Source organism: Hordeum vulgare, chromosome 2H (genome assembly GCF_904849725.1).
Source record: "Hordeum vulgare subsp. vulgare chromosome 2H, MorexV3_pseudomolecules_assembly, whole genome shotgun sequence".
In the NCBI taxonomy this organism is placed as follows: Eukaryota; Viridiplantae; Streptophyta; class Magnoliopsida; order Poales; family Poaceae; genus Hordeum; species Hordeum vulgare.
The window spans coordinates 383,297,836-383,324,443 of record NC_058519.1 but is presented as its reverse complement, the minus strand read 5'-3'; the positions used below and the strand labels follow the sequence as shown (position 1 = coordinate 383,324,443).

Genomic DNA, 26,608 nt, shown 5'->3' with positions numbered 1-26,608 from the left:
ACATTATTGGATTTATCTTTAGCAATGTTGTTACTAGATGAAGAAACCTTCTTGCCTTCGTTACTAGTGTTCCTATGTTTAACTTGTGGAACAAAGTTAGACAAGAGTAATCATTTGGCTAGATAAGAAGAACTATTCTTTCGAAGATCATCATTGATTGCTTTTAAGAACTCATGCTCTTGCTCCAAGTTGAGATTCTCAAAGTGTAGCTTCTCATGGGTTCTTGCAAGCTCGGTATGATCTTCTAGAGTAGTCTCATGAGCTAACTTAAGAGTTTTTAATTCTTGAGTTAGTCGTCCAATTTCTTTCTTATCATCATTGTTCGAGTTCTCTTGACTAGCATGATAAATAGCAAGTTCATTTTCAGTGCATTCACTAGCTTTTTCTAGAAGCAAGTCATCTTCTCCTAACAAGTCATCCTCATCACTATGGAGATCAAGATACCGAGGATGTGATACCTTAGTGCCTTTAGCCATGAAGCAGTTTCCGACTCCCTCATTTAGTGAATCAAATAAGTCGTAGGAGTTGGTGGAAACAAGCGCAATCCCGACAACACCTTCATCTTGACTATATTCGGAGTTGGAGCGATAGCTTCTCTCGGAGTGGTCATCAGACTTGGAGCCAGAGACCCAATCACCAACATGAGCTTGATGTCTTCTTCTTGAACTTCTCTTGATGTATTTGTCCTTCTTCTCCGATTCCTTGCCTCTCCGTGAGTGTCTTCGTTCATAGTGATATTCTCTACTCCTTCTCTCTCTCTACGAGGTGACTCATCTCTTGAGCTTAGTATTCGAGGTGACTCTTCCCTTCGTTTGTAGGGAGTCGAGCACTAATTTGAGTAGTGTCCGGGCTTCCCACACTTGTAGCAATTTCGGTCAAGACTGGACGAACGCTTCTCATCATGTCTTGAACTTGAGCTTCTATCTTTGCCTCTACTCTTGTAGAACTTGTTGAATTTTCTGACCATGAGTCTTATCTCTTCATCAGTGACAATATTGTCTTTCCAAGTAGCGGGAGCATCACATGAAGCTTTATAAGCACCACTTGACTTGTTGTGCAGCTCATCTTTGCCCTTGAGTGACATCTCATGAGCAACAATCCTATCAATGACTTCAGTTGGCTTGAGATCTTTGTAATTTGGCATAATTTGGATCAATGTGCACATTGTGTCATACTTGCCATCAAGATCTCTAAGTATCTTCTTGATGATGAATTTGTCAGTCATCTCCTTGCTTCCTAAGCCGGCAATCTCATTGGTGATGGGAGCTACCCTAGAGTACATTTCAGCGACTCCTTCACCATCCTTCATCTTGGACTTGTCAAGCTGACTTTGAAGCACATCCAACTTAGATTCTCTGATAGAATCAGTACCTTCATGCATATCAACCAAAGTATCCCAAATTTCTTTTCCATTCTCAAGACGACTGATTTTGTTAAATTCTTCGAGGCAAAGGCGGTTGAAGATGATATCGCAGGCTTGAGCACTAAGTTGCAACATCTTTGGTTCATCAGCTGACGTATCAAGATCTGGTTCATGCCCTTCTCCAAAGAAGTTACCTTGCACACCAACACGAATGATAGCCCAAACATGAGGATTAAAGCCAACTATATGCATTTTCATTTTATGCTTCAAACTAGCAAAATTAGTGCCATCAAAGTAAGGACCTCTACGATGATAATTTCCCTCACTAGATGCCATACTCTCCTAGGTTGCTAAACCAATGAAATGGAGACCAAAGCTCTGATACCACTTGTACGATCGAAAGTATGTCTAGAGGGGGTTGATTAGACTACTTGCTAACATAAAAAATTGTCTTTTCCCAATTTTACTTGAGAGGCAGCTACGACGGTTATAACAAGTCAAGTACACCCTACACATGTAGTTCTAATAGTATAGCAGCGGAAAGTAAACATGCAAGTGTAAAGTAGAGGAGTAAGGTAGGGAGATCAAACGTATGAGGTTGACACGACGATTTTTGGCATGGTTGCGATAGATGGTGCTATCATACATCCATGTTAGTGGAGACTTCAACCCACGGAGGGTAACGGCTGCGAGAGTCCACATAGGGCTCCACCCACAAGGTGTCCACAAAGAAGCAGCCTTGTCTATTCCACCACGGCTTACGTCCACATAAGACTAGCCTCACTCACGGTAGATCTTCACGAAGTAGGCGATCTCCTTGCCCTAACAAACTTCTTGGTTAAACTCCACAACACGAAGTAGGAGGCTCCCAAGTGACACCTAACCAATCTAGGAGGCACCACCCTCCAAAAGGTAATAGATGTGGTAGATCAATGAAGTCCTTCCTCTAGTGCTTCTAAAGATAGTCTCCTCAACACAAATCACTCTCTCACAGAATATGCATGGGTAGGAGAGGTTGATTTGGTGGAAAGCAGTTTGGGTAGAAAAGGTGACTAACGGTCAGATGACCAAACTCGGTGGCACCGATACTCAAACTCGGAAATTCTGATTGTGTGTATCTTGGCAACACAATGTTGGTCACACTAAACTCGGTAGCACCAATAAAGTTTCGGTTGCACCAATTTGGTGGGAATGGCTAGGGTTCTATGTGAGGTTCAAACTCGGTGGGTCTGAAGTGGCACTATTGGTTACACCAATTTGTGAATGTTGAACTTGACATAGTGGATATGTGGGAAAAATGACTGAGTGTTGTGGTGGCTATCTTTGAGCATTTGAGCAATCAGTTCATTTTACTACATTGCCCCTTTTTAATAGTATTGGCTTTCCTATGGACTCAAAAGTGATTTCTCACAAATATAGAATGAAGAGTCTTCTAGCTTGAAGCTTGAGCCAATATTATTCCTTTCTTGCATCTAGGGGTATCTCCACATAAACCTTAAGCCATAGCATCTTTTGAACTTTTCTAAAATATACTTGGAAAACACATTAGTCCAATGATGCATATGTTGTGATCAATTATCAAAACCACCCTAGGGAGAAAATGTGCTTTCAAATAGCATGGAACAATAAAAAAATCATAGATACGTTGGAGACGTATCATGCACCACCACAATGTTTGTGGTGAACTACAATTCTCCATGATGGTCATGAGGACACCAGTAGCGTCTGTATTTGGCCCACCTCACCCTATGTCCAGCGTCGCCGGAGTCGGCCTGATTCATGGACCAGGGAAGTATGTCCACTGACATAGCACCCTTCGTTGGGTCAGGAATAAATGTCTTGAGCTCCTCCGATGTGGCCTTTTTCACCACACCATCTGCCTCTTTGTGGAGCTCTTCCATGCTGCTGAAGTTTTAGCACACTTGCATGGTGTTCTAAACTTAGTGCGGTCACCGAGCGGGAAACCTAGGAAGAATGACCTACATCCGATGCCCCAAGTGAAGGGGCTGGGGTTGAGTTGGAGCATGGGTTGTTGCTGGAGTTCATGTCGACGGTTGGGGGAAGAGTGGGACATAGATAGGTGGAATGGTGATCACCAGGCTCGCTAAATAAAGGGGTTATGGGCGATAGGTTTTAATGATGATGTTGTAACGTTCATATTGTAGATCCTGACTGTTTGAACCTCTACATTATTCAGATCGACACATAGAGCAAGGGGAAATATGTGGTGCCACCCATGGAGCAAGACAAGGGCAAGAAAGTGGTGCCGCCATCAGAGGTCACGCCCGTCCAGACCCCTGACATGGACGATGACCAACCGGAGGAGCCCCACAGCGGCAAGCGCCGGAACAATGGCCACTGCCATGAGGTGGGAGGGCCAACCAACTTCTGCACGGTGATCATGGCCCCCACCTCGAGGCCATACATATGTCGTTGAACTTCACAAAGCACTTCCCATCCATGTCGATGGAGTTCAAGCTGAAGATGAACACCGGCTGCTCCTGGAGGGTGACTGTCCGCCTCTTGAACGGCAGGGTCACCTTCGATCAAGGTTGGGCCACCTTCGTCGTTAACCATAAGATCAAGATAGGCTTCATGTTAGCCTTTAAGCTGCTCACTCCCGACATGTTGAAGGTCTTCGTGTTCAATAATGATGGCATTGAAGTGGTGACCAGGTGCGGGAAGCAAGAAGACGCCTTTGTCATTAACTCCTAAGATAACCCCAACATGCTCCAACTGCTTTACTTTAGTATCAAACTGATAGTTTGGACTAATCTATTATGTGTAGCAGAATATTTATCTGCTCTATGTTTTGTTATATGTGTTCTTCCTTGGACCACTATGTGCTGGTAACTTCACCACAACACCGAAAAGGTTACCACACAACAGGCAGTGCATGCCACCAAACAGTAGGCTGTGTGTTTGCACATACATTAGGAGACAACCAAACATCATACCAGAGTGACAGCGCATACAACTTAGAGGGTATGGAGGCAACCAAACTAAGTGTGGATGTTAGTTTTCTGCCTGTTCTACCTCAGCCTGACCTTGTTTACCCAGACTCCACGGGACAGTCCTAGGCTCCCATCAACTACGCCTATCAAACATGCCCCTATAGACAGATCCGGTGACCTCGCATTTGGGAAGTAGAACACCCCCCCCTCGAGAGCCCCCGCGTCGCTCCTCTTGGAGCGACTTGGGCGGAATTGAAACCCTAGCACACGCCGTCGCCCCCCTACTATTTCCCCCCTCGACGTCGCGAGAGAAGGTCTCCTGACAAGCCAAGGTGGCCGACGAGGACGATGGCGGCGAGGATCTGTTGCTCCGCCTCCTTGCAGAGAGCCCCGAATGCCGAGGTGGCGGCCTCGGAAGGAGTGGCGACCCTGGCTCTCCGGCGAGCAGTGGTCGCGGGTGCTGCTCTGCCCACTCGGCCGTGCGGGTGGCGTGGTGGCGGCGGTTGTTGGTGGCTGGTCTTTGCGTGTGGTCTTCCGCGCAGCGGACGGCGCCAGATCTGTAGGTCTTTCCATCCCCCCTCACAGCCTCGTCCTCCCCCCTCTCGTCCCCTGCCTTTGGCGGTCTCTAGTCGTCAGATCTAGTGTGTTTGGGGTGTGGGAGATGCGGCAGTCCAGGAGGAATCCTTGGCCGGTGCCCGGCCACGACGTTGACGACATCACTGGTGTCGTGCCCCTCACTGGAGGCTTCGTCGAGGTTCTATTCACTCTCTCCCCAGGTGAAAACCTCATCCTTTTGGATGGGACGGCATCGACGCTCTTCGTCGTGGCCTTCCTAGAGGTGCAACCCTGGTGGTTCTAGAGTTGCGAGGACGTTCTTTTTCGGGGATGGGAGAATCGATGTCCGCGTGGTCCGATTTGTCGCATCAGTGTTGTGCTTCGTCGGGCGATTGGCGATCGAGCATCTTCTTTGGACGTTCCATGTTTTTGTCGTGCTGGTTTGCTTGCCGATGGGTCGGCGCCCTTTCATTAGGGCTAGAAGTGGATCGGGTTCCACCCCTCTTCTACAGATGCACATAGACGACGGAGTGCACGTGTTGCTGCTCTTTGCGGGCTTGTCCTTGACCCTGTTGCACTTGATGCAAGAGTTTGTTGGTTCCTCGCTTCCTTCCTCAGCACCTTCGATCCCAACGACTTCATCTCTTCGTGTATGTTGCTCTATGCGTGTAGGTATGGCTCCTCTAAGGCGAGGACTCAGCTGGGGGCGGGGATGAGTATCTCTGATGGTAGTTCGTGCCTAACATCTATTCTAGGTCTAGGGTGAGCTTATCCATCTTTTGATGGCATGGCGTCCATCGAGCCAGGATGAGGGGCAGGGGTCCGCTTCGGAGATGGTTTCCGGGTGGTTGTTTCTGCTCACCTCTCTTGTGTAGATGAGGGCATGCTCCCTCCCTCTGTCGGGTTTCATCTTCTTCAGGGTTTCATCTTCTTCAGGGTTCCGCTCCATGTATGATGCACGTTGCACGGCATGGAGCATCACCGACATCAAGCAGGGCTTTGTTTTTCCATTGTGTTGTAGTGCTTGGTGTAGTTGATGTTTGTAAGCTGTCAAGTAGCCATGTTTTTTTTTCTTTTCTCTATAAGGTGTTGTGTGATATTATTATTGGCCGGTTCATGACTTTGTTAATTCAAAGCCCGCCTTTCTGTCAAGCCTTCGTTCTAAAAAAACACGTCCCTATAGTAATCGAGCTTTGACATATACCAACTAGAAAGAAAAAGGGAAATTATGCGCATTGCATCGCCATTCCTTTAGGTGGACCAAAAGAAGGGAAAGCATTGCAAGATGCTGAAGCTAGCTATTGATGCCATGACAACCAATAAAAACGCCATATATAAAAGTGTGAGAATCGGTTCTTCTAGGTAATAATCAAATGGATGTACGTAGTAGCCAGAAAGTAACCTCTCACGCTCACGCATGGAGATGCGCAATCATGTGCACATCACCAACCCCAACCCGAACAGCGACAAGAAACCACCCACCCCATCATCACCAACCACACCACTACACCGACCAACGCCTCACGCCCAATCAAGATCTATTCCGTTGTATGTATGGACCCCACTCGCACCCACTCAGATTCATGGTGTATCGAAATCGAGCTGCTCACCAAACGCAACCAGCCAGAGCTACAAGGACGGCGGCTACCCACGCGTTGGCCCACCCGTAAGGTACTGCTCCCCTCAGCGCCGCCGCGCCCGATGACGACTTCCCGGTGGCCCCGCCGGCCGTACCGCCGCCGCCCCCGTCGATGGGGGAGACTGGCGCGTTGGCGTCGATGGTGGTGGTGCCGTTGAGGGCGGTGGTGTAGACGTCGAGCTCGATGGTGGCGTCGGCGCCTTTCGAACTGTTGGTCTTCCACAGCACGTACCCCGTCGCCATCCGGAACTTCCCCGTGCCGCCCACCACGGAGAGCTCCCGCGTGGTGGTCATGATGTCGTCGCGGCCGATGACGGCGAGCGTGCTGCCGTTGTAGTCCCCCGTGGTGAGCAGAAAGTTCACGCACATCATCAGCACCATGCCCGACTGCGACGACATCATGTAGAACCCCTGCGCGCGCCCCACGGGCGCCGACGTCGGCGACGAGGTCTCCGTCAGCGCGTCGTCGATGACGGTCGTGTCGCCGAAGGCCATGCCCGGGAAGGCGTTGGACGACGAGGCCGGGCCCTTGATGATCTGCACCGCCGTCGGGTTGCTCCCGGAGACCACGTCGTGGAGGAAGAAGTGGAGATGCGTGTCCGCCGCGCAGGTGGTGAGCAGGAGGAGGGAGAGGAGGACAGCGGCGTGAGGAGCCATGATAGGATAGCGGGTGGATTCTGCTAGTGAGAGTGAAATCTTGGAGCTTGAGGTGGTGGATTAATAGATGGATAAAAGCACGGAGGTTGGTGCAGACTGCACACAAAGGGATGGTGGAATGACTATCGCTAGCTTGGTACTTTAGTTGGTTGTTGTGAAATAGTTAATCAGAATACCATATTAAAGATATTAGTATACGAGCTACTATGAGGATGCTTGATACGTTTTAGTTTCATAACTAAAAGTAATGAGACTAAAACTTGCTAGTCTCACCCATGCTTGGATCCAAAATACTAAATAAAACTAAAATCAAGTTAATGAACATTTATTATCCTCCAAACCCTTCAATCCAGAACTTGCATGAGGAGTTAAATGAGGAGAGAGAAGACTAATGCACATTCTAGTAGGGGTACCCCTGGCTAAAAGATTTTAGCCTTAAGACTAGTTTTAGCCTTTTTTTAGTCAGGGGTGCTTGAAACTTTAACTTCTTAAAGAGACTAGTTTTAGTCAGACTAGTTTTAGTCTCTTGGATCCAAACACCCTTTAAGAGCAACTCTAGCACAATTATCGTAAATGGCTCAGATCCTCCTAATAAATGACAATATGAGATTTTGGATAAAATTGAAACCAAGAGCATCGGCAGCCGGACCGGGGAATGGGCAAACACGGCCCTTATATGTTGTGTGGACACGTTCGCGGACGCATTCGGAAGACTTTCATGTTTTGTTCCTCGCATTCACATCTTCAATTCAGACTTTAAAATCCATGCAAATCATGCACGTCGATTCTGTGTTCTCAATTTCGTCGACAAAAATGAATTTAGGCCGAATTTCAGTCATCCCGACCTCGGGCAACAAATATCTATCGGCTGAAAAGAATTATTTTTGTCAACTTTGACAAATTTTGGTCAAATTTCAATCAAATTTTGATCAAATTTCACCCGAAGTTTTTGAAAATGATCGAAATTCGGCCATCTCGGCCTGGGGCGAGAAGAATTACAACCCGAAAACCAAAACAGCGCGTCGATCACACAAGCCATTGTCACTCGTAAATAACAAATATAGGTATCGTACATAAATAGTGTTACATCAAATTTATTTTAAGTGGACAATTAAACATTTGCTTTTTAGATTTGATTGTGGGTTCACATATGTTTTACAAGATCATTAAGTAGTTACGCGTGCACCTCGTGATCTCGGAGATTCTAATGCATATGCACAAAGTTCATAAGTTGAGATGCATGTGGATTTTTTGGGATTTCAACTTGTTCTTCCGGTGCTTCAAAGTTATTGGTTTGGGCTACATCATCACCCTCGTCCTCGACAATCATATTGTGCAAAATAACACAACATATTATGAGCTGCCACGAAGTTTTTGATTTCCACATCATTACAGCCTCACAAACAATTTCTCCGACAAGCTTGAAGCATTGTGAATGCCCTCTCCACGTCCTTCCTAGTTGCTTCATGCATTGATGCGAAGTGCTTTTATTTTTTGCTCCCTGGTTCGGATATGGTCTTCAAACGCAACCCACTGAGGATAGATGCCATCGGCAAGATAGTATCCCATGTTGTAGTCTCGGTCGTTGACGATATAGTTGAACAGCGGTGATTCCCCATTGCAAAGCCTCCTGAACACCGAAGATTGTTGAAGCGTGTTGATGTAGTTGTTATAACCCATCATTCCAAAGAAAGCATGACAAATCCATAAGTCATGTGATACCATCGCTTCCTGTATGATGATGGCCTTTTTGATGTGACCTTGATACGTTCCTCGCAAACCTTTGGGACGGTTCTTCCAACCCAATGCATGCAATCGATTGATTTGAGCATTCCTCGAAACCATGTGGCCTCTCCAATAGCCAAAAACTTCTTTGTGTCCTGTGCATTTGGTTCTCTCATATACTCTGTACCAAACACCTCCACCACAACACGAGCAAACTTGACAGTAATCTTTAGGCATGTGCTCTCCCCCATCCTAACCATCTCATCAGCGACATCTTTAGCAGTAACAAGTTCAAGAATTCTCACAGCAGCCATGCACTTCTCCTTGACAGAGAAAGAGAGTCGACCACATAAATCCATTGTGAGCTTAAAGTAGTCATCGTGTGCATCCACTCCGTCCACAATGTCCAAAAATGGTTTTCGCATGCGAAAAGGACGACGAAACCATGGATCATCACGGAAAGTTGGGTTCAAAGCAAAGTGGTCCTTCTCTAGTAGCTATGCTCCGGATACCCTGTCCCGATTGATCACTCTTCTCCCTTTTGATTGAGCCCTTGAAATTAATAATATGCTCCACTTGCTGGTCCATTTCCTCTTGTATGCTCATAAGTATGATCATGTCCACTTCTTCGTTCGAGTCCGACAAATCAAAGAACTGCTTTTCAGTAATTTGATCAAGTTCCGTCGATCCATACTCCTCACCGGATGAAGCATCAGAATCCATCGTTTTCCCTAAAAAATCACAAAAAATCCGGTTAGACAATGTGTCGACCACATCCAGTGCAAGGCGGAGCCAGAGAGCTGCCAGACGTATCATAGTGGCTTCCGGGCCGTTGATGACATCCCCCTCGGCAAGGACGTCCCCCGCGATGAGGACGGGACAGAGGGTACTCTGATGGAGCTAGCGGGACAGAGGGTAGGAACGGTTGTGGAGCGCGCGCGGTGGCGGAGCTGCGAGACGAGTGTCGCAGAGGAGGAAGAAGAAAGGAAAGAGCAAAATGATCACACAGTTCCGCGGGGTGGAATTGGTGCAATTTATGATGGGGTCGGGCTGGCGTGTCTCACGTGGCGGGCGTGCCCGAGCACCCCATATCCGCCCCATATTTGGGTTTGATATGAGGGGTCCCGGTCAGCCGGGAATTTGAGGCATGTTTGAGACGCCCGGCTGGATCGGAATTTCGTGGCCAATCACTGATCGAGCTGCCTGCCCGGGCGTATGAGGCGGGTTTGGGCGCTAAGCTATAGATGCTCTAACAGAACACTCATATGGCCCCAATTGACATTAAATCGAGCCCCTCCTTCATAATTGACCTTGTAGACTTCATATATGGAGGTTATCTGCGCTGATATGGAGTTCGCTCCATACCCAATTGTTAATGTGGGAAGCAAGTTTCACATTGCTCCGCCTCATGTCTCCATAGGGATTTTTAACAGTGGTGTCCTACACGCTACCCCGTCATGCATAGATGATCGCCGGCGAACAATGGTTACACACGACTAAGAACATCTCCATCCGCGCCCCCAAAAGGCCCCCAAGCCCCTTTTTAGTCGTCGACGCTTGAAAATCCGTCGAGTCGCGCCTCCACGACGTCATTTTTTGCTGGTTGGGTCCATTTTTGGGCTAGCGATCCGAGGTCAAACCCAGCGCGCTCGAGGGCATTGGGGGGATCCGGCGGAAGGAAAGCAGCGTGTGGGACACCACTGTCATGCAAGAAACGCCTTTCCCCCACCAAACTCGCCCTGGCGCGCCACATGACGCCTCCTTACCATGTTGATCCCGGCGCCGCCCACATGCCCACAGCCGCCTCTAGAAAAGGCCATTTCCCCGCTGGTTTTGCGACACCCTTCGTACCGCTCTCCTAGGCAAGCTTTCCAGGCCACGCCGGCGGGGATACCGACGACTGCCCATCCACCACGACCGCTAGGTATTCGGTGATTTTCTTGTTCGTCCATGGACTCACACGACGAGGACGCGTTCGTGGCTCTGATGGAGGAGGAAGCTGAGGACGACACCACTCACAAAGAGCACATCATGATCATCGCCGCGTTGGTCGCCCTGTTCACGAACAATGCCAAGCCGCGCGCGAGGTGGTTCGGTGCCAAACCACCGCAAGAGCAAACAAAGACATTGAATGGAGGGCTATTGCATGCTCTACACCGACTATTTCACCGACGCTCCTCTACACAGTGAGAAAGTATTTCGGTGCCGTTATCGAATGGGCCGGAAGCTCTTCCTCGGGATTGTGAATGCCATCTGAGAGATCGATAGCTATTTCATTTGCAAGAAGGATTGCACCGGCACGGTTGGATTCTCCTCACTCCATAAGTGCACCACAACTATGAGGATGCTTGCGTACGGAGCTCGCAGTGATATACATGAAAACTATGGACGCATGGCCGAGTCCACCAGCATTGAGTGTTTGTACAAGTTCTGCAGGGGCAGTGGTGGCAGTGTTTGGACCACAATATTTGCGATCACCCGATATTGAAGACATTGCTCGGATCCTAGCACAGAATGCAGCAAGAGGATTTCCTGGGATGCTTAGAAGCATCGACTGTATGCATTAAGCATGGAAAAACTGCCTTTTTCTTGGCAGGTGATGTACAAAGGCGCCAAAAGAGCTTGCAGTGTGGTACTTGAGGAAGTGGCCACACAGGACCTATGGATTTGGCACTCCTTCTTTGGTATGCAAGGAACTCACAATGACTTCAACGTACTATAGTGCTCGAATGTCTTTGTGAAGCTTGTTGAAGATCATGCTCCTCCGGTGAAAGTCAATGTCAATGAGCGCCACTAAAACAAGGGATACTATCTAGCATATGGTATCTATCTAATATGGTCCACGTTTGTGAAGACTATCCCTAACCCTGTGGCGCGAGGCAAGAAGTCACACTTTGCTAAGTGTGAGGAGGCTTGCGGGAAGGAAGTCGAGCGAACATTTGGTGTGCTCCAATCTCGACTTGGTGTTGACCGGTACCCCGCTCTGACCTAGTTGAAATATCACTAGTGGGAGGTGGTGAATTGCTATGTAATCTTGCGCAACATGATCATTGAGAGCGAGCAGGAAGAGCCAGTATTTGACACTGAATCATATTTTAGGCAGGGTCCTCTTACAGTTGGTGATCACCACGTATCGGAAACATGGGTTGCCTTCCTCAATATGCATCATGAGATCCAAAACCCACATGTGCATCAAGGACTGCACGACGATCTCGTGCAGCACCTATGGAGGCTCAAGAGCAATGCCCAGTTCAAATTATGAGCTTGCTTTGGTGAACTATTTGATTTTATTGATTACTGTGATGAACTTTGTCATAAAAATTTAGTTTTTGTTTAATTTGTGTCGAAAGTGATCCGAATTTGGGTTGAACTTGGGCCAAATTTCCGCTCAAATTGGGTCGAAAGCGGCGTTTGGGGGAGACCTTGGGGGCGGGTGGGAACCCGAAACGCCCACACCGAATTTAACGCTCGTTCACCCCCAAGCGGCGCTATTTCAGGCCCTTGGGTGGCCAAAAAGCTGGAGATGCCCTAACTGTTGGAAATATGCCCTAGAGGCAATAATAAATTGGTTATTATTATATTTCCTAATGCATGATAATCGTTTATTGTCCATGCTAGAATTGTATTGATTGGAAACTCAAATACATGTGTGGATACATAGACAACACAGTGTCCCTAGTGAGCCTCTAGTTGACTAGCTCGTTAATCAAAGATGGTCAAGGTTTCCTGGCCATAGACAAGTGTTGCACTTGATAACGGGATCACATCATTAGAGAATAATGTGATGGACAAGACCCAAACTATAAATGTAGGATATGATCGTGTTATTTTGTTGCTATTATTTTCTGCATGTCAAGTATACATTCCTATGACCATGAGATCTTGTAACTCACTGACACCAGAGGAATGCCTTGTGTATATCAAACGTCGCAACGTTACTTGGTGACTATAAAGGTGCTCTACAGGTACCTCCGAAGGTGTTCGTTGAGTTAGCATGGATCAAGACTGGGATTTGTCACTCTGTGGGACGGAGAGGTATCTTGGGGCCCAGTCGGTAATACAACATCACAAACAAGCCTTGCAAGCAATGTGACTAAAGAGTTAGCCACGGGATCTTGTATTACGGAATGAGTAAAGAGACTTGTTGGTAACAAGATTGAAATAGGTATGTCGATACCGACGATCGAATCTCGGGCAAGTAACATATCGAAGGACAAAGGGAATGATATACGGGATTGTGAATCCTTGACATAGAGGTTCAACCGGTAAGATCTTCGTAGAATATGTAGGATCCAATATGTACGTCCAGGTCCCGCTATTGGATATTGACCAGAGAGTGTCTCGGTCATGTCTGCATAGTTCTCGAACCCGCAGGGTCTGCACACTTAAGGTTCGGTGATGTTTTGGTATAGTTGAGTTATAGGTGTTGGTGACCGAAGGTTGTTCGGAGTTCCAGATGAGATCCTGGACGTCACGAGGAGCTCCAGAATGGTCCGGAGGTAAAGATTGATATATAGGAAGTCATGTTTTGATCACTGAAAATGTTTTGGGCTCATCGATAGTGTAACGGGAGTGTGGGGAGGGTACCATGGGACCATCGGGAGGGGTGTGACGACCCAGCAGCCTTGTGGGCTGTGAGAAGAGATGGACTAGCCCCTGGTGGGCTGGCTGAAGCCTATCTCAAAGTCCCATGCAGCTAGGAGAAGAGATAAAAGGTAAAAGACCTTTAAAAGGAAGGGAAGGAGGAGTCCTCCCAAAGTAGTCCACCTTCCCACAAGGGAAGGTGGACTCTTCCTTGGTTCGGCCGACCCTTCTTCTTGGAGTAGGGGCCAAGGCTGCCTCCTCTCCTCTCCTCCTATATATACTAGCGGTTTTGAGGGTTTTTTGAGACACAATAATCAGCCACGTGTTGTCCTCTCTCTAGATCCGTTTCTCCTCTAGTCTAGTTTTCAGCGGTGCTTAGCCGAAGCCCTGTTGGACTAGCTCCACCACCATCGTCGTCACGCCGTCGCGCTGCCGAAGAACTCATCTACCTCTCCGCCCCCTCTTGCTGGATCAAGAAGGCGGAGATCATCGTTGAGCTGTACGTGTGCTGGACGCGGAGGTGCCGTCCGTTCGGCGCTAGATCTGGACGGATCGTGTGAGGGCGGCGATTTGGATCGCAAAGACGTTCCACTACATCAACCGCGTTTCTTAAAGCTTCCCGCTTAGTGATCTACAAGGGTATGTGGATCCGATCTCCCTCTCGTAGATGATCATCACCATGATAGGTCTTCGTGTGCGTAACAAATTTTTTGTTTCCCATGCAACGTTCCCCAACACTAACTACCCACCCGTTAATGGAATTCATCATCCCACACGTCTTCAACACACACCCAGACTATAAAAGCACGTCTGCAAGGCCTATCATAATCAAAGTCGTAGCCGCATCACACGTTCCCCCCGCACCTGTTGTCCATTTCTTTCGCCTTTTGGGACAATGCCTCCACATAGGAACAAAACTCATTTGCTGAACGTGACGACATAGAGTAACCTTTTGTTTCGGAGACCACGCACCGATGCTATGAACTTCCCCGCACCGCAATAACCGGATCTAGTGGCCATGACAGATATGTAACGGGCGAGGGAAGCAACGCTCCCCGAGGCGCTGACACTAGTAACGGGGGTTTCACCCCCCTTAAGCCTTGTTCAGTTCCATGTGATTTCAAGGGGGTTGAAGGGGATTGGAAGGGATTAAATCCCCAACGAGTCAAATTCCAGACCAATCCCTTCAAATCCACTCCAACCCCCTTGTGGTGGGGATTAACCGAACAAGCTCTCATCCGGGTCAAGGAGGAGGAGGATGTTGATCCCATTGGCCCTCTTGGCCTCCTTGTCCAAGTGAACGGGGTCGTCCTTGTGGCGTCCTAGCCGTAGGACCCTCTCCACACGGTGTTGCGGCTCCCGCCCCCAAAGCTCACAAGAAGGACTACATCCTCTATTAGTACCGCCCTGTGATCATCAACGAGAAGGTGGAGCGGCAACTCACGACCACCGCTCGTGAGTCCAACCCCTCACCTATCTCGACGATGTTTCATCGTTGTTATCGAAGGAAGAGGAGGACAACGACAAAGACACACACGACGATGATGAGTAGACGGTCGTGACCACCACTTAGTACAGGTAGTAGTACTGGGTGACAATGTCGCTTGCTTATTATGAAAATGTTGTTAAACGACTTTCATGTCACTAATTAAACGTCAACTGATACATTTCGGCCATTGAATATATATTTTGTTAAGTTTGTAATGCAATGTTGTGTCAAATCAGTGTTTGAATCGGTCGAATTGAATATGTAACTATTGGGTGATGCAACAGAGTAAATAAAAAAACTGAAGACCGCACACGTTACCGTGTTAGAACCTAATCATCCCTTCCGTTACATACATATGGATCACGGATGGCGATCGGCCATATGGCAAGTCACCTAGAGTTTCTCTAAGAGCATCTCTTCACACGATTACCTATTTTGCAGCCCTATACACCCGTGGATGTCGACGGGCATGCACGCTGAAAGTGCGTGGACACAAGGCAATTTTCCCTCTCAAAAACTACAAACCCCCAAAGTGAGAACCCTATCTCATACAAACCCGTGTATAGTACATAGATAGTAGAAGATCGCATAAAAACTTAGCAGTTCAAATGTTGGCATCACATTAGTTCGTCCCAAACACAAAGTTCAAATTCAACCTAAAAAAATAATATATAAACATGGCAAGGAGGGCGGGACAGAGTTCACCACTTCTTTGTCGGGCTTGCCCTTACAGTCTCGAGCGCGACACGCCATCTCCTTCGTGCATGCATTTGTGGTGGGAGGATCATCGTCATCGTTGTCAGTGTTGTTTGTGCCGCTCTTCAACGTCGAGGAGATGTAGCTGGGCATGTGGTGGCTCGTGCGGGCATGCCCTCTTGCATGATGTGTCGCCTTGGTGGCGACATAAACTTCCCTCGCGAGGCACTCAAATGCTTTGAGCCCGAGTCGGAATGCCTTCGCGTTTTTACACCACAGGCGCCTGGCGTCCAACTCTTGCATGGTCAGCGAACGACGCATGGCCTCGTTGTAAAGCCCCGAACACACAGCTCGGTCCTTACCCGTTACTCCTAGGAGGATTTAGACTGACACCACACATCAACACTAGTCTGTTCAACGCATTTTGTCCTCACTCGTGTGCACCTGGGACCAATTTCCTAATAGTTCACTATCCTAAAATTGCTCCAAGCTAAGCCCGCTTAACTTTGGAGTTCTTTCCGAATGGGCTCCCGAAAAAAAGGAATTATTTGTTGATATGAGTTGTCTATCATCCCTAATAAGCCAAACTCTGACATACACCCCACTCAAAGGAACCGACATCCTCGTCTGGCCACATGGACGTTTTTTCTTGGCACACGTCTATGCAGCTAGTCGAGCATATGTGCCATGACATGTGCTGTGATGGGCAACAAATGTCATTCACAACATGATCACGCATGTGACCCGCAAACATCTGCGTAACCGTGAGGGTCGACTCTAGTATCAACTTGTAATGCCCGAGACACACCAGTCGATTCTTGGCAATTACTCCCGACGAAATCTAGACTGGCACCATAGATCAACACTAGTATTTCCTATGCACTTGTCCACACTCGTGCACACATAGAAAAGACTTCTCAGTCGGTTACCCATCCTAAAATTGTTCCGAGCAAAGCAACCTTAACTTTGGAGCCTTTTTCGAATGGGCTCCCGTAAAAGAAGGAATTCCTTGTTGATATGAGTAGTCTATCATCCCTAATAAGCCATACTCTCACACTCGTGGAGGAGCGCCTCCTCTGAGTCGAAGGGGATGAAGTGGGAGGACTGGTGGGAAGAACCAGGCTCCAGCGCGGCCCCGACCGCTGCCACTCCCGTTGACCCGCCTTTGTTGGAACACATGGTATGCCATGCTAATACCAAATAAGATTTTTTACTGTGCAGCCAAGAAGATGTTGCAGGAAATAGATCAGGGGACCGGGTTTACCACGAGATGTGCAGTCACCATAGTGGAAGTAGAGTTGGCGATGCATTTAGCTAATCACTCGAGTCGTGTGCTCCTCGTGTAGCCCGGTCTTCCGTGAATAGCTCCTCGTGGATCCCTGAACAGCTCCTAGCAGTTCCCTTGAATGGTTCGTCCAAGCACCGCAGAGCGATGCCTCCAAGGTATCCACATGTATGGGGAGCAGTGTCAGGCGATGGACCAGTAGGTCTAGTCATGCGACATAGGGCGTGGGAGTGGCGCCGACTATAGAGGGAGGATCAAGATCAACCCTAAGAGGTGTGCCAACTCCCATTTGTATAGCCCTTCAAAGTGGGCTCAACACTTGAGGTCCACTAGGAGTCTACACCCAATTTTCATTCATATCCAATCCGAATGGGCTCATGCCCCTCAAATGTGTGACCCTATAGGTTCACGTACAAATGTATATGATCGAGTCGATAGTTGATAGCGGCCCAAAGCAGAATGTGCCAACTCCCATCTGCGCGTAAAGTGGTTAGACGAACCTCGATAATGTGTCATATGCAACATTACTTTTGTCTCACATATATGTTCTCGAGCTCAAGGTTAGTGCTTTTCACCTTTGTGATAGCTCGACCTCTCTTCTCCAAACCTTATACAGATCCCCGAACCGGGTTAACACTTAACCCAAGTCGCATGGCCATGCTTTCCGAATATGATCACTCGAAGGGTCAAGGAAATATCTCTTCGCATAGGATGGGCAAATCCCATCTTGGTCAACCATGTCTCGCGGCTGTCTCGCGACTCACCGGAAAACTACCTTTATTACTACCCAGTATGGAGTAGCGGTTGATAGATCATAAATGACATGCAAAGAATATGTGAGGACCTCGAGTATTGACACTAACATATGACAATATATCGCTGGGCCTCAAAGTGCGTCTGTCCAACTCGGCACTCTCCAACCCCAAGTCCATACTATCCGTTTATCATCTCTATGTGCGTCCATGACTTATGAAACATAGTCAATAACCGAATTGTATACTAGTCAAAGGATATGTGTCCGCATAACCTTATCAACTAGCTAGGGATCTTAAAAACGATCATCATACAATATATAATTTTATAATTAAGTCACATACTTATTAATACATATTAGTGATGATGTTCAGGGACAATACAAAAGGCTCATGAATACACATGAAAATATCATCATCACATGATTGCCTCTAGGTTATATCTCCAACAGCCTCCCACATCAGCATGCGCATCCGCACGGGAGCCACGGCCACGAGCACCCAGCGTTGCCCGGGCAATGCTGACGCTAGAGGCGTTTTTGCTTGTTTTAAGCATCACAGTTCGGTGCGATTTATAGTTCTAGACGGTGACCGGGCAGCCCGCCCGGCGTTTTGCGCATGTAGGGGTTCGGTTCTAGATGTTGGAAGCCAACTAGGAATATTTATGCCCCGATCTACTATATATGTGGCTTGCGTTTAGGAACATGAGATCATGCATGATGGCGGCACTTGACTTGAATGCCTGTCTCTCGTTCCTTTTGGTTGGTTGCTTGTAGTTGGTAAAGTGTCAAGACAATTGTCCAAGACCTAGCGACCTACCGTGCCACCTTTCTAAATGAATGTACCGATCGTTGTATACAAACTCATTGTCTCACCGCGCGACTAGCTAGCTAACATCCTTGCAGGTAAATGTAACTTGAAGAGAAAAATGCTTATGGGTGACCTACTACGTAGAGTAACGTACGTGTCGCCTACGTTGCTTGCTTTGTGCGTCTATCCCTGTCCCTCTTGAGGGCTGGGCCCCTGACGCAGCGGTACCACTCATCATCTGATCTCTAGCTACCTGCCATGTACTGTACATGTTCGTTTTTTTATTTTAGAAAATGTTTGATTTTCTTCCCCACCTGTTTGATACTGTCCAGTTGACTTCCATTAAAAGATATTGTAGACAAAATAGTTAATTTTTGCATATCTGAGGTAAAAAAAACACACCACAAACCGATGATATAGATGAAAAAATACATTTCCACCTTTCAAAAAATTAAAATATAACATTTGAAGATGCAAATTTGCATCTCCATATCGAGGAGATGTAAAACCAACGGTTGCAAGCTAACTGACAACCGCTCTTCACTTTTATTCCCTTCTTTCCCCCTTCGACTGCCGCGCAGCCGGCGCCGCCGCCCCAATATGCCCACAACACTGCCGCCGTCGCCCGCCCACGCGAGATCCGGCTATCCCTCACCGTCGTCGCCCCTCTATCGCTCCTCCCCTGCCCGCCTCGAATCGCTGCCCTGACACCGCACTGCCATCGCCCTATTCGGGCTAACGCCGCCCCGATTCGCCGCCCCCGCCACTCTCAAGCACAACCGCTGCCACCCCCAAGCACATGCACTGCCCGAAGCTACCCTGATTCGCATGGCCTTGCGTCGTCCCGACGCCGCCGTACCAATTTGCCCGTCGCACAACCACCACCACCTGGTCATCGTCATGCATGCCACCAAAGAAGCCCCCAAAGAGCAAGACGTGGTTCTTCGGCGTGAAAGCGAGGCCGTCCGACAACTTCGGCGTCGAGTTCTCCGACACCGTCCGCAGCTTCTGGCTTGACACCTACACCAACACAGACAAGGCCGCGCGTTCCTACAACGTGGCAATGTGGCATGTCGGGATGACGAAGACGGACTTAACTTCCCATAGATCGAGTCCTGGGCGGGTGCGGAGTTCCTCGTGCCAGAGGGCATTCGGATGAAGGAGATAATGAAGAAAAAGATGAAGAAGAGGCCGAACATTTTCGTTAGTCCCAATAATAGCGACGAGGCGACGATGGTGAGGTTTGTGCTGGAGCATCCAGACTATGATGCAGAGCAGGAGTACTTCTGAAAGTGCGACGTCGAGAAGAAGAAGAAGAATGAGGTGAAGAAGGAGGACGAGGTCAGCCCTTTAATGGTAATCCCCGTCGATTCCTCTAAGGAGGACGACCAGAAGTTCTCGGGGCCTCGGATGAGGAGGAGGAGTAATGGATGCCCACGGACGACGAGTGGTTTAGCATAGTTGTAGTAGTCGTTTATTTTATGTTTTTAAGTAGAACTATGTTTGAACTATGTGAAAGTAGTAGTTGAAATTTCTAGTTGTTACATCCCCAATTTGCATCATCTATTGTGCTTGTACTTTTGCACGACCAGTATACATCATCAGCTGGAGTTGCCTCTTTTTTAAACATGTAAAATTCACTTTTTGGTGATGTTCCTAATTCTACATCTTCAAATCTACCTTATCTATTGGAGATGCTCTGAAGAGTGGGTATGTTAATGTCTTCCTCTAATCTAATGAAGTGAAGGGCCTATTGTATAAGTGGTTGATGTTTTTTTTATCTCCCTTTCTTTTCATAGAAGGTTCCATTTATAAGGTTAAGGGCGCTTTACATCAAGGATCATGAATCCTTCGACTAGAAAGTTGCTTAGGGCAAGCAACATACTAGGGCATTTTTTGTTTCGAGAAAACTTCTGATCTATTCATCTTCAATTCACGATAGTACAACAAAGACTAATAATAACAATTACATCTAGATTCGTAGGCCACCTAGAGATGAATACAAGCACTAAAGCGAGTCGAAGGCGCGCCACCGACATCGCCCCTCCTTCGCCGTAGTCGGGCAAAACTTATTGTGATAGATGATACCTCCAACGTACCTGTATTTTTTGATTGTTTTATGCAGGTATCTTATCAATCTTGATACTTTATATGCAATAATATGTTATTATATATCAATTTTTTGGATTAACCTATTAACCCAGCGTCGAGTGCCGGTTCGTGTTTTTTTTGCGTGTTTTTGACTTCTACAGAAAATCAATACCAAACGGAATCCAAACATGATAAAATTTTATGGTGACTTTTTCTGGACCAAAATAGACCCAAGAACCTTTCGGAGGGGGCAGAATGTAACGACTAAGATGTGGTCCTTTCCTATTTAGGGGACGATGCCCCAAAATGGAAAGAAATGCATCTAAGCGTTTCGCAAGCGAGATAAACATAGCACATACATAATTTAAGATTGACAAATAGGGAATCATTTGCCATCTCACATAGATAATATCAGAGTTACATCCACACATTTATTCAGACGAGGTAGTTCCGCTACGGACTACATAACACAAGAAAAGACTATGCTATCCCTCATGCTTGCCCACGATCACGACCACGCCTCAGTCTTCTGGATAGTTCACGTATACGCGGTCGTTCTCCTCATCGTACTGCCACGCCAGCTGCGTGCCATCTGGATCACCTGCGTCGGGCGTACCTGTACCTGTTGGGGTGTTGAAGTGATCTTTGAGCCACGGGGACTCAGCAATCGATGACCTTGGTACCGAAACTAGTCAAAGTTATTAGGCGAGGAAGGTTCAGTGTTTAGGTTGCAGCATCCTAAGCATTTATGGTGGCTAACTTACGAAGAACAAAGTTATAGATGTGGTGGTCTACGCGAGCGGTCGAAGACTAGGTGATCACCAAGTGATCCTAAACACCTACTTACGTCAAACATAACCCCACCGTGTTCCCGATTGAAGAGAGGTCATCGAAAGAGACAGTCACGGTTACGCACACAGTTGGCAGTTTTATTAGTTTAAATTCAAGTTATCTATAAGCGGATGTTAACAAACAATCCATGCTGCCACATAACACCGGGCACGACTTTTGAAAAGATTAAACCCTGCAGGGGTGCTCCAACTAGTCCATCATAAACGGTCACGGGCTCCAAAGTAATCCTCTATCACGAATCTCGTGATCTCGTTGGATTCCTCAGAGGAAAACCTCAACTCTGGGGAGAACCAAAGACTCACCGGGATTCCTATATGCATGATATATCGCTAAGGTAAGACAAGACTAGAAGGACATCCCGTCGTGTCGACGACCCCGATAAGAGCCGCGTATCTTAGTCTCAGGACACGAGGATGAGCACAGCGTACAGTGTCCTGATAGACATCTCCCGAATTGCCCCGGGTTGGCCCCGCACACGACTCTAGTTTGGACCAACACTCATGAGGAGCACTGGCCCGGGTTGTTGATTATTTCCTCGGGGTAGCTATTCCCTATGCAAATTATTATTAGGTGATTAGCAAATTAAATCCAATGTTGGGTCCTGCCGGACAAGTCTTAAGACTACACGATTTATCAAGGGGGTCCCCATAAGAACTCCGAACGTGATAGGAGCGATCAGTTATGGAATCAAACTCCGATAGCCGGAAACTAAGGCGGCAATAACGGAACAAATCACCCGGCAAAAGGCTAGTCCTTCCATCATTTACCAAGTGTATAGGTGCATTAATTGAATATCAGTTTAATCATAATGACATCAAAACTCATGTCATCACATGAGACAGCTCGCACCTGCAACTAGCAAAGCTATCATTAGAAGCTGAGCAAGCCTACATAGCCAAACAACATTAGCTAGGAGGGGAAAGTGTTTGGGTTTCATGGCAATTTCAGGAGGCAATTATATCAAGTGGTAGGCAGCGAGCATATATCGAAGGAAACGTGATTCTAAGCATAACAAAGCTAGATACGGTATCAAGGTCACGGTCATCTTGCATGTGATGTCTTCAGCTTGGAACTGCTCTTGTTCGTCCTGCACGTACTCTCCAGAATCCACGTACTCGCTCTCCAATCCCGGTGCTACCCAAGATAACAATAACAACCAATGAACACCAACACAACATGATGCTACAAACACATGATGCATGAGATGAGAATGAAGCATGCATCTCTATTCTAGTCACTTGCATATGCATGAGAAGAGAAGATAAACTTCTGGACAGAACTTCACTCTAAGCTACCTAGACATGCGTGAAGATGACATGAACAGGTGCATCACGAGAAAACGATGCAAAAACATATAAAGAACGTTGAGAACGGAGCTATGGATCAACCGGAAACTACGAAACAAGATATGGAGTCCTACGGATCAAATCCACCACAAGCACACTCCAATGGCACTCTTCTGGTGTTCCCAGGTTGCCACATGATCAAACAAACAAATATAGGTGGGGTGGTGCAAACAAACTCACCACACCACCAACAATACTATCACAAGCTTCAAAACAACTACAACATGCAACCTGTCCTAAACAACATCATAAGAGTTTGTGAGCAACATGCAAAGTACCTACAACCACCCAAATGTACCAACCAAGATATGTGGCAAAAGCTATTAAAAATCTCTACAAGCCTGAGAAAGAAGATAATATGAAGGAGTCACACACAGGAAGATCTACAGGTGCTAACTTGGACAAAAATAACAGATTTCAGGGACTTAGTGAAAATCTCAGATTTTCACCAGCTGCTTATGCTCTGAAGCATTTTGGCAGCCCCCAAATGGATATCTACAGGGAGTGAAAGTGCATGAAATTTAACAGAGTGATAGACAAACACAAAAGCTCCAACTCTCTAGTTGATTGCAAGGGCTGATTCCCAACACATGAGCTTTTCCAAACACAACAACAAGGGAAGAAAATAACAACAATTTCTCAGACTTAGTGAAAATCACAGATTTTCACCAAGCTGACAATTTCAGCCACATGTCAACTTTGACAAGGCACAACTTGCACATACAAACTCTTAAGCATAAAAGAAAACTACCATGTTGTAGAGGGGTTCACCCACTACTTCCACATCAAGGAATCATCCTCATAGGCTCATCACACCACATGGCACCAAGCTCTAAACATAGCATCAAGACAGAAAAATGACAGTTTATGAAGTTGCTCCAAAATGAAATCTGATTCCACCAGTGGATTCCTGGGATGATTCTACCCCAAAAACATATATAATAACTAGGTACTTGCATACAACATGTAGGCACAAAGTTGAAAGGAAAAACTACATGGAAACATATGACCCTAAGTAGTGCCATATCACATATGGTATTCACTATATCAATCACCTAACTTGCACATGCTCACACTCACAACTCCAATGGTGAACATTAGGGGAATCCCTCATGTTCATGTGCCTTAGCACACCACCACACACACACATACATGCTTGCATCACAAGTGCTCATGCACACACACCTACACATGCTAGTTCTAACACACACACATACATACACTCACACAAGCTACCACTAACACACACAAACACATGCTAGGGGTTCAACGGAACTCTCCATTCTCACTAAGGCAAAACCATGCCTTGGTCATGTGTGTGTCACTCCACACACATGCACCTCTCTACAAACTTACACTCACAAACATACAACTACAAGGTGCAAACACACTTACCTCCTACATATAAAATCATGGTCTCAACTACATGTGTACATAAACCACATACACACACAACAGATACAACCCTATACACCTACATACTACATCCATAACTCACATGCACATGTATGTGTGGCACACCCACACATACATACACAAACAAGCTCACCCACAAGCTGCCATACACCTCTAGGCACAAAAGATAGTCCAATCTACTCCAGATCCAAAACAAATAACCAAGCTGCAATAAAAGAATAAGAAATAAAAGAAAAAGGAAAGAATGCAAAGGGAAAAAACAAAAGGAAACCAAACAGTGATGGGGGTGTTCCTGGGATCAAACCCAGGATCCCCGGTTGCCACTACCTAGCGCTCACCACTTCACCAACCTGCGGCTGTTGACAGGAAAGGGGAATGATCCCACGTATACGACTCTGTTGAGTACTACTGCCGCGAAAATCAAAACAAAAGGCCCGGTGGGGATTCGAACCCACGATGTGTCGATCTGCAAACCGGGAGCGTTCCAGTCGAGCTGGCACGCGCTTCTGTCCCAGAGGGGGGATATCTAGTCAGGTAATCAAGCAAAAGGGTCGACCTTGCTCTACTTCCGCAGAGAGGCGCCGACGACGAGCTCACCGGAGCCGATCGCTTCACACACACACACACACACTTACTGCGGGGGATCTGCTACTCTACACCACGAGGACAGGGAGCCTACTCACGCGACAACACCCACCCGCAACAGCAGCTACGACCACGCATACAACACGGCAACAACAACGGGTAACCTGCCGGTGCAACTTCGACAGGCCTCGAGCACGGGATCGGTCGTAACTATCCGGGGAGGAAGGAGGAGCGCACATCTTCTCACCTAGCGATGAAGGGACAAGGCCTCGTCAAGGGAACGAGCTGTCGTTGACGAGCGTTGCTGGAGGTCGCCGTAGAGGAAGAAGGTGAAGCAGAGAAGGCGCCGACGTCGAGGGGGGGGGCGTCGGCAGCAGCTCTCCGTGAGAGACCAACGGGAATGGAACCCCGCCATGCTCGGCTTGCGCCTGGACCGCTCGGGGAAGAAGGGGCAACACCGGATCGCCTGCGTCGACCTTACCAGGAGCAGGCCATGGCGTCGAGCTGCTCGGGATCACTCCCGGTGGCGCCAAGAGAGAGAGGGGAGGAAAACGTGGAACCCTAGAGCTGCAGAGGACGGCGGGCAGCTTATATCACCTCGGGGGAAGAGCTGGAGCCGCAGGATCGAGGAATGATTGATATGTGGTGGAGGGTTGGTCGTACAGGGGCCACGCCAGCGGGAGGAAGGAGACGGTCGCGGGAGTGGGCTGACTAGCGAGAGAAGGGAGGAGATGGGCCAGTGAGGGGGAGGGAGCCCACTCGGGTGGCCCCAGTTAGTATAGAAGAAAACCCTCTGGGTTTTCTATTAAAACAAAATCACAACAGAAAATAAACCCCTACTTAAATCTAGGCTTGCAAAAAAACAAAAACAAAATGTCCCTGGTCATAAGGGAAATAAGACCTATTTAAATAAAAAGAAAAGAGGATTTTTGGAGCAAAGAAATATTTACAAAACAGAATTATATAATCTGTTTTGTGAATAAATACCCCCTCTTAAACATAGTTTTAAAACACCTTAGACCTAGCACCACATCCACCAGAAAATACTCTAAATGATCTACATTTTTCAAACAGGGGTAGAGCAAGTAAAACTTGAACTTAAGAAAATAAAGAGGGAGAGGTTTAGTTGAAACCTAGCTTTGGATAAATAGGCAAAGTTGGAAGCCACTCTTTGCACATCACTTCACACCACTTGCACTCATCACACCACACACATAAGGATCAACACAACAACACGCAAGGATGACATGAATGATATGGATGCATGATGCAAAGGGAAGACAAGGCAAGATCACATGAAATAACACAAGGAATATAGCTCACATAGCAATGACATCATGGACCCACACATGGCAAGGTTCCAAAAATGGCAATGTTGCACTTGGGGCATTACATAGAAGAGCTCTGAGGGTGTGACAAGCATGGGGGGCGCGTGCGTAGGGGGTAGGGCGCGCCCCTCACCTCGTGGGCCCCTTGTTAACCCTTCTGACCTAACCCCACTTCCATAAATCGCCAAATATTCCAAAAACCCCAAAGAGGTACCCAAAACACTTTTTTCGCCGCTGCAAGTCTCTGTTCCAACGCAATCTCATCTCGAGACCTTTTTTGGTATCCTGCCGGATAGGGAATCAATCACCGACACCTTATACATAAACCTTCCCGCCTCCATGATGATGTGTGCATAGTTCACTACAAACCTACAGGTGCATAACTAGTATCTAGATGGCTTCTTCTCTCTCTTTCATCTTCAATACCATATTCCCCATGATTCCAGCGGTGATCTATCTGATGTAATCTTCTTTTATGGTG

The 26,608-nt window shown here is 47.3% G+C and overlaps 1 protein-coding gene across 1 annotated transcript; it reads right to left on the bottom strand.

Annotated features, from left to right (window-relative positions):
• Positions 1–6,187: 6,187 nt before the first annotated feature.
• LOC123430123 (dirigent protein 1-like) lies at positions 6,188–7,326 on the bottom strand. The gene has a single exon (XM_045114026.1). The coding sequence runs from the start codon at positions 7,166–7,168 to the stop codon at positions 6,479–6,481; it is 690 nt and encodes a 229-aa protein (XP_044969961.1). The 5' UTR covers positions 7,169–7,326; the 3' UTR covers positions 6,188–6,478.
• Between the last annotated feature and the right edge of the window lie 19,282 nt (positions 7,327–26,608).

Excerpts from the sequence above, each read along its gene's own strand:
- LOC123430123 (XM_045114026.1), bottom strand. The coding sequence starts at position 7,168 with ATGGCTCCTCACGCCGCTGTCCTCCTCTCCCTCCTCCTGCTCACCACC.